The sequence below is a fragment of the Anomalospiza imberbis genome, chromosome 15 (genome assembly GCF_031753505.1).
Source record: "Anomalospiza imberbis isolate Cuckoo-Finch-1a 21T00152 chromosome 15, ASM3175350v1, whole genome shotgun sequence".
NCBI classification, from domain to species: Eukaryota; Metazoa; Chordata; class Aves; order Passeriformes; family Viduidae; genus Anomalospiza; species Anomalospiza imberbis.
The window spans coordinates 9,720,317-9,733,157 of NC_089695.1; the positions used below are offsets into that span (position 1 = coordinate 9,720,317).

Sequence of the window (12,841 nt, forward strand, 5' to 3'; positions counted from 1 at the left end):
ATTCCATAGAGAGGCAGGTATGTGTTGTCAGAAAGCACAGCAAAAAATTTTGTGAGATTTTCCAAGTTGCCTGGATGCCAGGATTTTGAAAACAATTCATATTTCTGTAAGGTTTGTATCGATATCTACAAGCACCAATGGTCACTCTGAGCACCTGGAGCTGCTTGCAAATGCAGCTGCATCCTCTGTCTCCCAGGCAATGGCAATCCCTGTTGCTATTCTGGGTAAAGGAATTAGAGGAGATCTTTGCCAGAAATGTGTGCTGGTTACAAGGATATATAGAGGCTCATGGGGTGCAGCCTTTCTAGGCAAACAAGGAATTTCCAGGAAACATTTGGCTCTTTGTGGTTTAGGACCAGAGAGAAATCAATGACTAACAGACACAGAGTTTCTGATGGAGCAAACCCAGAGTTAATGAGCACTGCAAAGAACAATCCTCAAAAATACCTGTATTTCCAGTTGTGGCTGTGCACACCCCAACCCACTGAAGGGAACAAACTGAACAACAAACCCCAGCATGAGTGCCAGGCATGAAAAGACCTACAGAATGCCCTGGCATGACCTTGGTGCAGTCAGGACTTTCATTATGGGCTGACAATCCTCCCGGATCTCAAGCCCAAACTCAGCCCTAACCATCTTACCTTTTCCCAAAGGTGCTGAAACAACCAGGAATAAGTGAGGTGTTCAGATGCTGGGCACATCTGGATTTCAGTGCTTCAATTTTGAAAACTAGCTTTGGAGGGAAAATACCCCAAATGTGACCGGAGATTCATTTGACTTAAGGGGAAGAGTGTTTTGGAGAGTGCAAGGGCCCTCTGTCTGGGCTTGAATAAAACCTGTTAAGTGATGTCAGGGTGCACAGAGGCCCTCTACCCTTGAACAGGCACAGCTCCCGGGCTCTGGATCCCAGTGGGATGGTGAATCTTGGGGACGGTGACTTTTTTATTCACATTTGTTCCTACTCTCTAGAAATGTGGGCCCAGAAGGGACCCAATTCTGCAGTTGAATTAGCTCAGAGAGCATTTGTGTTGCTGTACCACTGCCTTCAAGTTCCCCCTCAGGTCTCAGGGGTGACCAGTGCAAATCCCCAGCCCCAACAATGACTTTGCCATCGACTGCCACGTTTGCTCCCACAGACCTGATAAAACTTTGTTGGTGTGGAAGCAGCACCTCCACCACCTGGACGTGCTCAGGAAAGGTCCCCATGTGTGTGACTATCTGGCGTGGCCTCATACCTCGATTTAGGGAGCCTGTGGGAGCTGGGGCACAGCAGGAGCTGCTGAGAGCCATCTCACACAGAGCACCAAGCAACCATCGTTTCTTAATAAACTTTTTTGGCCATTGCTGACCTAGACCATATATGAACAAGTGAAAAGCAAGTGGTGAAAGGCTCTGTGTAACATTGCTAATCCCACGTAGTGCTCTTGCTGAAAAGGCCAGGCAGGTCTCCCTGCTATTGTGTCGTCTCACTGCAGCTGCTTGGGTGAGCCTGTGCCTTTATTAAAATAAAATCGAATAGCCCTGGTTTGGAATGGGTGCAGCCTGCGGGTACGCAGTGCCCAGGGGAAGGATGGGGTGTGTGGGCAGGTCTCCAGTGCAGGGCTGGGTGCTGCTGCAGAGTGCCAGGGAGCAGGTTTGCAAGCTGGATTTGCAGTTACCTGCTGCCCTCTTTGGAGGCTCTGGGATGGGTTCACACACTTGTGATGCAGCAAGTAAAGGACCTGTGGGGTCCGTGTGTCCTGCTGCTATACCCCAGGATGAAGAAAAGCTCCTGCTTCCCCTGCAAACGTTCAGACTCTTGGGAAGGTAAATTGGTAGCTGGGGAGCAGTCATGGCTGGCTGGTGTGTGCTCAGACCGTACGTCAGCGGCTTCAGTTTCAATCTGAGAGCACAAATGTATGGTCTGTGTGTGAGGGAGGCTGGACTGAAGGGTCTCCTGCTGCTTCACAGGCTGAAATCTGCTGGGGAAAACAAAACCAAACCTTAAGATTGCTGCCAAATCTCGGTGGAGGAAGTACCTACATATACATATGTATATTATATTTATTTAAATGCTTTAGCAGAGATGTTTCAGTCTGAGGGAAAGTGGCTGACACTTTGTGTGTGGCTGTTACCTTCTGATGCAGTATTTCCCTTTACAACTGCATATGAGGGACAGCAAGGGATTCTCCTCTTGTTCCTGGAAATTTAACAACCCTGCCTGGAGATGCAGGCTTACAGGCTTGGGAAAACCAGCTCAGAGTCAGTTTTTTCTCTTTAAGTTTTTAGTTCTTGTTCCCGAGTGTTGTTTTATTCAAAGGATTTTAGGTTAAGGGAAATAAAAGTATTGAAACCAGCAGCTTTTTTGTTGCTTGCTTGTTTTTTAATTGGTTTGTGATTTTGTTTTTTGTTTTAGTTCTTTTGGGGTTGTTGTTTTGTTTTGTTTGTTTTTTTTTTTAATCTCCCATTCTGGCAAGTGGAAAAAAATTGCAATTGATTTTCTCTGTGCTTAGTCCTTAGTTTCTACTGATGCTGGTTGTTTTGTTCTGGCAGATGAACCTGGAGCTAAGACATTTGTACATGCTCTGTCCTGTGAGGTATGAGTCGGTGAGTCCTGTGCTTGGGCAGTCAGAGCTGTGAACACCATTCCCAGTGGATTTAACCACCTCTTATGCAACCATATGAATATTTTCCCAGGAAATATATTGCCCAGTAGTCACTAAATAAAATGAAACGTTTTTTGAAGCCTGCCGGCATGTTGAAATCAAATCTTCTCAAGGAAAAACTACTGGATTTGTGAAAATGTGACTCAAGAAAAGAGAGAGGCGGCTTGGCTCTATCACAGGTCTGGGTTTGCCTGGAGACTGGGTTCAGATGCTCAGCCAGAAACAGTCCCCTGTGGCTGATATCCCCAGAGATTTAATTTATTTAATACCCTGGGACATTTCTCAAGATTTTTACTCATAGATACCTGAAACTTGATCTTCATCCTTTTGCAGAATAGGAAACTACTTTGAAATCCTCTTTCTCCTCCAGCTTTCTCCTCCAGGCGCTTATCGCAGTAATTTAGGCTATATATAGATATAGTATGTTTATTTTTCCCCCCTATTTTGTCTGTCTGAACTAAAGGAAAGCCTTGAGCTGAGGCCAGGCATTGCCCTGGTACTGCAGGATAAGGTTGCTGTCACTGAGTTCGTGCTGATCCCAGGAGCAGCCCCATGTGCAGCTGCCCTAGCACAGCTGGGAGCAGGCAGGAAGGCCAGCAGCTCTGTTCAGGGAGCACCAGGAGCTTTTCATGTGTTTGAACTCTTGCTGGCTTTGCCATCCCAAGCTGTTAACTTCCTTTTATCTGGGGAGGATGTGGTGTTTGCATTTGGGTGCAAAGTCGTTCCCTGAGGGCAGAAACTGGGCAGGAAGAGGAGGTGGTGGCTCACAGGTTTTTGTTGCCTGACTTTTGTTGCATGATCGTCCCTAATCTAACCCAGATCTCATCCAAATCACTTTTTATGTGGTTTTCTATGAACTGAAGTTGTTGATTTATGTTTACTAACACAACACTAACAGTGGTTAGAGGCAAATGGCATTGCCCTCCTTTATGTCACAGCATTCCTCAGTGCTTGGCTAAAGTCCAAATCCTAAAATGAGAAAGGAAAGTAAATTGTACTGGAATAATGTTTTCTAATTCCAGTGTCATCAAGATGTCCTATCTCTAATCAGCTTCTCTAATCTACTATTTCCCCACCCCCCAAAACAATTCAGCTACCAAGTGATTGAAAGTGGCAGGAGTTCACTGATGGCTAAGGAAATTTACACGCAACTGTAATTTTTTTTTTTTAAATATTTTTTTTATTACTGTTTTTCATTTGTCTTAGAAAGAAATATGAAATCTGCATGCAACTTTCTAAATATTTCAAACATTTAAATAGCATATGATAATTTAGCAGTACAGTACATTATACAGCGAGATAATATAGGGAGACTTCTTATAGTGTATTTACAAATGAAAAGGTAGTTTTATTATATTAAAAAAAGGAATGCACTGCTTAACATTGAAGTATTACATTCAAAATAATGAATATGTTGTATTGTGACTAAAACATACATACGTATTTATATGTTTGCCCTATCATATTTTTCATAAAAAGGTACCTTTTAAAGGCTTTTTTTGTTGTTGCTACAAATCTAGGAAAACATACACAATAGTCTTGAAGCTTAAGATGTCTCAGTACTGAAGCCACAAACTTTCTTTAAGTGCTTCAGGTGGAAAAAAATACACATTTTCTTAGTAATAAAAATGAGTTAGAAATGCTTTCTAATGCATGGGAGGTTAAATGGGAGATACAGGATGCTTCGCCTTGCAGCAAGACCTCAAGTCCGTTAAAGAAGAGGTACACAAGTGATGCTCACGCTCACTTGACGAGGTGCTGAGGGACCTCACTTCTGCAGGTACAGCCACAGCATTTTAGTGGCATCTTCCCCAGCAAACTCGTCTTTGGTCCCTGCTCTGCCTGACTGAGCTGGAGGCTGCAAACACGAGCAGCAACCCCAGCCCGAAGCTTTGCCAGTGCCAGGGGTGAGGGCCATGGCTGTACAACACCGTCACAAACAGTTCTGTTTGCCTAGTGAGCTTATAAAGCCCGATTGCAATCATAGTGAAGTATGAATGAATAATAATTAAAACCAAAAAACTCCCAAAAGAACTTCTGTAAAACGAAAAACATGTGTTTTCCTAATTTCAGTACAGAGCAGACGGGTATGAAATCAGAAGTGCAACAGATGCTTGTGAATTCTGGAAGCCTTTTGCATACGGCTATAAAATGTAAAAACTGACCCTTGGTAAAAAGTGCTTTATAATAATATAGAATTTGTGTCTTATGTCTGCGAGAGAGAAATAATCTTCTGTAGAGCTCAGTCCTATGCCAGCCGAGGGAGTCCACTCCATTCCTTGTACCACTTTGTCTTATTCTTCATAAACTCTAAACAAAAGAAGAGCCAAGAGAAGGGTGTTTAAACTAGGAATTTATAAACTCCATTTCAAATAACAATAATAAATAATAACAACACAAAAATAGTAAAACCCCAAAAAACAGATTTTTAGCCTGTGCCTGAGTAATTTGGAAAGAAAGTTTTTGACTTCAGCAGTCACCAGATTGCTACCTATGTCCATAAAGCATCTGGGAGGAGTGTTGGACTTTGACACTGTCACATCTTAGAGGCATGTGGGGAGTGACAAACTCTACCACAATTATCTGGGTAAAAAACATAAAGAAATCCACATCTACTAATTCTCTTTAAATGCTGGAAAATCCCTATCTCAGATACAAATGTTGAAGCTTATCATGAGCTTATATAGACAGTATCTGTTGTTTGCAATAATATTATTCTCTTTCATTTTTCTAGATTATTTCCTGACAGCACAACTTGATGGGCTTGTCTGTGTGTTTCCTGAGGGCACAAGCCTGGGGCTGGACATCCTTCATCATTAATGATGACCTAATGTAAAAAAAAAAAAAAAAAAAAAACCAAAACAAAAAAACAACACCAAAAAAACCAGAAGAGTGTAAATGTGTGGTTATGCAATATCCAGGGCTTCCCCACGTGCTCTGTTTGTGAAGCAGATGCAGGGAGCTGGCAGGAATTCAGGGAGATGGCCAGGGGCTTGCTGTGCCCTGGCATGGCCTGAGGCACCACCGGAGCCAATCGCTGGCACCCTTGGACCTGCAGGGAGAGGAGCCTGCTGCTCCCTGGCTTTACTTGAGCTCACTTTTGGGGAGCAAATTCCCCACCAAATGAGGAGGATGAGGGTTTGATGGAGCTGTACTGTGCATGAAGGCTCTTTCTTGTCTGTGCCTGGAGATAACGGCCAGAGTTGGGCTGCTCCCCTTAATTACAGATAGGGACAGACATCACCACTGGCCATTAGGGATTCATGTCACACTCTCTGCCTTCTGCCTATGACTTAGAAAAAACCCCAACCCTCTTTACAAAGGAGAAGCTGTCAGCTTTTTATCAGAAAATGATCATTTTTCTGGGAATGATACACTAGTTAAAATTGGGAAATACCTGCGTCATTAAGTATTGATGATGCTAAGGTGGTGTGATTGAAGTGTGGGACAGGGCTCCCTCTTTCCATCTCTCCTGACTGCTTTTCTCCTGACTGTGTGAAAGTAGTTTAGCTTTTTGTCTTGGATTTTTACCCGTAGAAGGGAGGTGAGTGTATGCAAATAACTGAGAACGTCAGCTGATGAATATTTTAACCAAAAATAATGACTATTTCTAGTCAGAACAGCCTAATGCTAAAATAGAAGCAAGAATTGCGTGTGGCAGGAAAGAATTAATATCAAGAACACCCATTTAAAATTGTAATTTTGGTAGCAAAATGCATCCTCTGTGCTGGATGGAGCATTTGCCAGTGTGTGCATTTTCCCGTTTTTTCTACTTCTGAATGCTGCTGGTTGCCTGACTTGCCTCCAAGATCCTCCCCCATTCAGCAAGCTGGGACTTACCTGCCTTTCTCCTTCCATACCCGGTACCACTTGAGCAGCCTCACGGTGTTCTGGCGCTTGGGGTTGAGGCAGTGCTGCTGCTCCCCCCTGACCCGTGTCCACAGTGTCACACTGCAAGGCAAGGGACAGGTCACAGGGATGTGACAATACCCCCTGCTCCCACCCCGTGCCAGAACGGGCCAGGGGGCTCTCGCCCAGCGGGGCAGGGTGAGGGTTTTCCAGCTCTGTGCTTTATGGCACAGAGATGAACTCAGATATTTTGAGTTTATTGGGTAAGGTCAGAGCAGCTGCTCTCCCTCAGTGCAGGGCATTGAGGTTGTACCAGATGAAGACATTCCTGCTGGCTTTAATCAGTGGGTTTGCTCTCCCTAAGTGTTAGATGTCATCTTCTGAGGCTAATTAATTTAATTAGGGCTCATTCAGGCAACCACAAGGACTTTGCATGAGGAGACAGTTCCGTTATACTCAACAATACTTCATCCAAGAGAAATGACTAGAACTGCTTCATTGATTGGTTTAATATTTTTTTTTCCTTAATTCTGTCGTATTTTAAATGCTTGCATGTGGCAGAGTGCTTGTGTGCCCAACAGCCCCGCTCTGAGCCTCAGCATCAGCCCTGGGGGCTCTGATCACCACTTGATCCTGCTCTCCTTGCCAGTTTGGGGTCCCCTTACTGTCAGGACCAAGCATGTGGGGAGACAAAATGTGGCAAAAGTTTTTTCATCATCTGAGTTTCCCTCCTGGAGGGCTCAGTGAGGCTGACACAGCTGAGGTGATATGAGGGATCTGGAGCTGGGTCCCAACAGGACAGCTTTCCAGAAACATCAAGACCACCCCACTTTTGGGGCTCAAAATTGAGCAGTTTTCTGGTTTTCTTAATACTTTTTGTGATAAAAAAACCCCAGACAATATCCAAGAATCAACCTACAATGGCAATTTGTATTAGAATTAAGAATTTTCTGGAAATACCAGTCATTGGTTTAACTAAAACCCTATAGTGGAATTAATTAAATACTGCTGGAGACGTGAGTATAATGATGGCAGAAACCCAGAAATACCTGTGTATACTGGAGGTCTTTTTTTATGGTTTGGTTCAGAAAGGAAGACAAAATGCCTTGCAGACTTTTCCATCTTACCCTCCTGGTGCCTCACAAATTAAAATCTGCTGCTTACATGAACTGAACTGAGTGGAATCTCACCACAATTCCAATTTCAAGCTTTTACAAGGTATTCAAATAGGTTTTTCTATTCAATTAACCTTCCTCCCTGCTCCTCTTTTCTGCTTCATCTCCAGCTAAGGTCACTAAATGTTAAGGTGTAATTTCCAGGTTCTTTTCTGGGAGGATGTGGACTTTCCCCCAGTGTATGGGAAAGCAGTGGAAGAGTCTTTAATGGCTGCAGGTATCAGAAAGGGAAGGGTCAGTGATAAAAACCATGGACTAACTTTGTTCTAAGGGTGTCCTCAGCCAACTGCTCTGGAAGCAGTGTGTGCTTCAGAAGGGGAGTTTTCCTGTAGCTTTGAATGATGTGAGTTTTAAGGGATTTGAGGGCAGAGCAGGGTTTCTCCATGCAGCAGCCACCTCAGCTCTGCCGTCTGCACTGGTTGATCCAGACCTTGGCTTGCATTTCTCTCTTGTGACAGACCACAGAGGATATTTCCAGAAAGTGATGGACAAGCTGAATTGCAGGAGAGGAGCAGGAACACCTCTGAAAATCTGCTAGCCCTACATTTGCACCAGAAGCAGTGAAGAACACTCTGGATTTACCCGACTGCAGTCTCAGCAGGAAGAGATCCATGGTTTGCCTCTCAGTGAACTGGCTTTTTCCTCAGGCTACGATGCATTGCTTTGACATCACATGTAGGTTTTCTTGGTTTGGTTCTGGAGGATGGACATCAGAAATGTTCCCAAGGCAGCTCCATGGTCCTCTGCCATTCTCAGACAGTCCCTGATGGATGCAGAGTTTGGTGGCAGCATGTTTGGGCACCCTGAGATGACCTGGACCTGCTTTTGGGGATGCTGATCTGACAAATGTAAGGGAATGTGCCTCAGAGGTGCTGTGGGAGCTTCTGCCTGAGTGAGCAGTTGCCTGGATGGGCTGCAAGAAGAGCTTGAGAGAGGTGGAGAAGGGATGAAGCACCAGAACTTACAGCTCCAGTAAGATTCCTTCAGTGGGATTTGTCCCTTTGCTGCCTAGGGCTTGGTGGCTGGAGCCTTCATCCTGGTGTCTGAGTGTCCCTGTGCCAAAATTCTCCCCAGTATGTCCATGCCTCCAGGGCTGTGATAAACACCCCGAGTCAATCTGTGACCCCAGCACCCTGTCTTCCCACACATCGCATCTGCAGGGGTGGAGGGCCTGCACCTTTGCCTACAAATACCCTCTCTCCAGACCTCAGGGATCCTGGCTCTGGTCCTTTCATCCCAGGCTGGTGTGGGAGCTGCCTTTACTGCCCCTGGAGAAAGGCACTACTGTGAGCCGATTTCCCACCAGCTCTTAGCCTGACATATCCCCACATGCTGGCATGGGGCAAAACATGGGTGGGGGTGTTTCAGAGCATTTCAGGTAGGTGTTAAACTTCCCTCCTATTTTCTTCTGCTTCCCCTCATTCCAGGAACCAGATACACTCACAATTACTGCTAGATGTACCATGAATCTTGATAGGTTGTGACTAGACTGAGGACTCAGTTTAACTGTCTCTTACCCTGTGGCACAGCTCTGCTGGGGGTTATGGCTAAAACCTCCTTAACTGCACCCCCCATACCCACTGTTTCTCATTCCAGCATAATTTATATCATGTTTGTGCTATATGGGAGCTTTTAAAGAGGGCAGAAGGGGACGCAGATTTGACAACTCGTTTTGGATGATCACTGCAGCAACAAAAACTCAGTTTCAGGAATTTAGCTCCTCTGTGCTGTGTCCAGAGACTCCCGGATAAATTGGTTCCCAGAATATTAATTTCAGTGCTTTCAGTGCTGAGTTCAGGCTGCGTCAGGGTAGCTGGAAAGGTGGTGTTGGCAGCGGGTTTGCCCTGCCTGCTCCACAGACACCCCCAGCGACGAGACAGTGATGGGACAGTTCTGCCCCAGCAGCTGATGCAAACCCTGGACAACCCTCAGCCTTGAATAGTACTGCTCAACCTCTGCCCTGTCAGGCTGGAGAAGCAATTGCTCCTACATGGCTTTCTTGCTTTCCCAGATTTCTGATTGGAAGTAAAATTTTGCATAAATGAGATATATTTCATACCCTCTGGTCACCATCTGCTTTTGGGCAAATAACTGGAGTGGGATGCCAAGAGTTAGTGTCCCTCTATGACATCATTCTACTCTTGAAGGGTCAAAGCAAACAGAGTAGAGCTGTGAGGAGCTGATTCAGGCAGGGCTGCTCTGCAAGGTTTTTTCCGTTCAGGTCACCATCAGCTGGCTTCAAAGGTGTGGGTCTGACGTTCCCTGAGCTCAGCGCTGCTCACAGCGGTGCTGCTCTGGCTCTGGAGGAAGCCTAAGGAAGATTGAATCCCCATTCCTTCTCCAGAAGCCCTCTGCTGAGCCTGGCGAGCCAGTTCCATGTGGGCAGTCCGTGGTCTCTCCTGGGGTATTTGTGCCAGGTGGACGGTGCCCGGCCCCGTGGGCATTGCAGGGTGCTGGAGGGGGTGTGCAGCCTGCACAGATCCCGTTGGGAAGCGACTGCCAAGGGTTCCATGGGGGAGCACAGTGCTGGATCAAATCAGTCCTTAATGTCCTGGGCTGTGGCTGATCTTGGGACACTTTTCCCCCCTCTTAGGTGGCAGGGGGGCTCGGTGCAGTCCTTTTGGATTATCTGCCCTTCTGGCTCTTATCCAGCTGCATCATATGCTGGTTGAATGGTGCTTTGTTGGGGGAATCTTATCATATCCAAACAGGACAGGAAAAAAGCCAAACCCACCCATATTTAAAATGTAAAATCCCCCTCCATTTTTAGCCAGTTATGTAAAAAATCCCTGTACCTGCCTCAGCTACCCACTACATCAGTTTGAGATTTCACAGCAGCGTTGGTCCTGACTTGCAGGGACACTGCGAAGAAAGAATTTTATTACATGCTGAGTAAACCCATCAGGTGAAGGAGATCCCTTTGGTACAATGCAGGCTGGGATAACTCTTCCTTTCAGAAACCACCATGAACCAAACTGTCCTCATGTTTATTCTGCATGCTCAGAATAACTTGGGTAAATAGTTCTGAGTGTTGTTTCAGGCAGCTTGGAGTAGATTTTTTTCCCTATTTTCACTTGAATTAATGATAATCTTTTTACTGCTACCCATTCTGTAAATACTTATTTGATTTAAAAAAAAAATATCAAAAAATGATACCTGGGATTTTGGTCAGAATTGCACTTTTTTTTTTTTTTTTTTTTTTTTTTTAATCTGACGCAGCAAATTACTATGCCCAGAAATTAGCATGCCAGGGCATGAGGAAAACAGAGAACAAAGAAGGAACTTGCAGATAAGGTGAAGCAGTTCAGCTGACAGGGAAACAGAAAGCAATAAATGAAGGAAAACTTACATAATCATCTCTTCCACGCAAAATGGGTACCTCGGTTTTATTTCCAGCTTTCGTACATTAGAGAATCTTATTTTAGGACCTTTTCTTGAACATTTGCACTTCACGCCTACAAGAGAAAGCATTTTCTCATGCGCCTGCAAAGCTTCCTGCATACCAAGCGTCCCTTCCCCTCCAGCCTGTGTGCATCCAGGAAAACTTCAGTTTGCTCTTTCAAGCCTTGGTGGGAAAAGATGAATTTTTAAAATGCTGTTGAGATTAGAAAGAGATTTTTTTTTTCTTTGGTATATCCCAGAAAAAGGTGGTGACTCTCTGGGAAATATGTTTTAGAGCACTACATATGCTCTGGGACTTTGTAAATAGCAGATTTTTTAAAGTGCACCTGCTGTGATTAAATATGATTGTATTTAAGAAAAGGAAAGAGTCGGAACTCGCTTGAAACTGAGCAAGCAAGTGCATGTCTGGGCTATTTTCATTCACTCGTGTCTCACTTGGACTTTGTAGGACTTTGAGTCATTTCTGCTTGCATGGATGCCATGGTGCAGTCATAGCCGGACAAAAGCTGAACATTTTTAACCATCATTTTTGTGCATAGCAGAAAATGCAGACTGTGCCACCACCTCACATCCAGCTCTGCTCTATTTGCTCTGAAAACCACCCTCAGTTTCAAAAGAGATGCTTGAGCTCTATTCCTAAATAACAAAGTGCATGGCATGACCTGCCCCACTGTGAATTCTTTGCCTTGCACTGAAGACACAAATGAAGACGCAACTTCATCCCTTGTATTTTACCTCTCCTTCACCTTTACATAACTTGCAGCTCCCTTACTCACAGATTCCATACATCACACCTTTCCACCGTGCAGGGCTCAACCCAAGCCAGGGCTATCAAGACACAAACACAAATTACTGGAAAAGGGATTTACATGGGAATAAGCAGAATAAACCACTTTACCTTCCGCGCTGGCTAAGCACATCGCGATGAAGAGCAGGAGCAGAGCTGCTGTCAGGAGCTTCATTGTGAGACAGCAGGTATCCAAAGGGATGCCGGGGGTTGATGTGTTTGTTGGCCTGGGGTTCGTGCCCCCGATCCCGCTGTCCCGGGGCTGGGTCACCAGGGAGGGGGCGGCGGAGCGGCTCCCGGCGGAGCGGCTCCCGGCGCTGCCTGCGCTCTGCCGCTGCCTTGCCTTCTCCTCCTTTAAAGCGGCTCCCGCTGCCCTCGCTCCCGGCTCATTAATATGCAGAGCAACTCCACGGCTCCCTCCGCTTCCTCAGCCCGGCGGGGAGGGGGAACCGGCACCCCGGGGGGGAACATCCCCCATCCCCGCCCCGAACATCCCGTAGGGAGCGCAGGAGATGGGGCGGCCGCTTCTGCCCCTGCCCAGCTGGGACCTTCCCCATCAGCGGAGGGCTGCTGGGGAGGGTGATGTGTGTATTTGTATGAATGGGGCTGTTAGCTGAAAACCATCCACTTGCGAGCGCTCCAGGGATGCCCGCGCTCCGCGGAAATTCCCATGCACCTTGGAAATAAGATTTGGAGAAGTCTCACCTGGGACGGCGTGTCACCTTTTGCCACAGGTTGACTTAAATATTAATTTTTATAGCTTTAGCAGGCTTCTAAATCTAAAGGAGAGTTCAGTGAATCAAATGGGGAAAAATATTCCTAAAAGCATTGTTAGGTGGGTTTAGCATGTGGAAGGTTTCAGGAAATAAGCTCGGTTTATCGTTGCTTTAATGAACGCTCGAACGATATTCTGCTCCATGAAGAACAGGGTAGAAACATGCAGGAACTTTATGGATGTACATAGATGTTCCTCCTCCCTTGCA

At 45.7% G+C, this 12,841-nt stretch overlaps 1 protein-coding gene across 1 annotated transcript; it reads right to left on the reverse strand.

Annotated features, from left to right (window-relative positions):
* Positions 1-3,802: 3,802 nt before the first annotated feature.
* Positions 3,803-12,338, reverse strand: CXCL14 (C-X-C motif chemokine ligand 14). The gene is made up of 4 exons (XM_068205777.1): positions 11,970-12,338; positions 11,019-11,124; positions 6,486-6,596; positions 3,803-4,955 (listed from the first exon to the last, which is right to left on the reverse strand). Exons 1-4 carry the CDS (start codon positions 12,031-12,033, stop codon positions 4,940-4,942), a joined length of 297 nt encoding a protein of 98 aa, XP_068061878.1. The 5' UTR covers positions 12,034-12,338; the 3' UTR covers positions 3,803-4,939.
* Between the last annotated feature and the right edge of the window lie 503 nt (positions 12,339-12,841).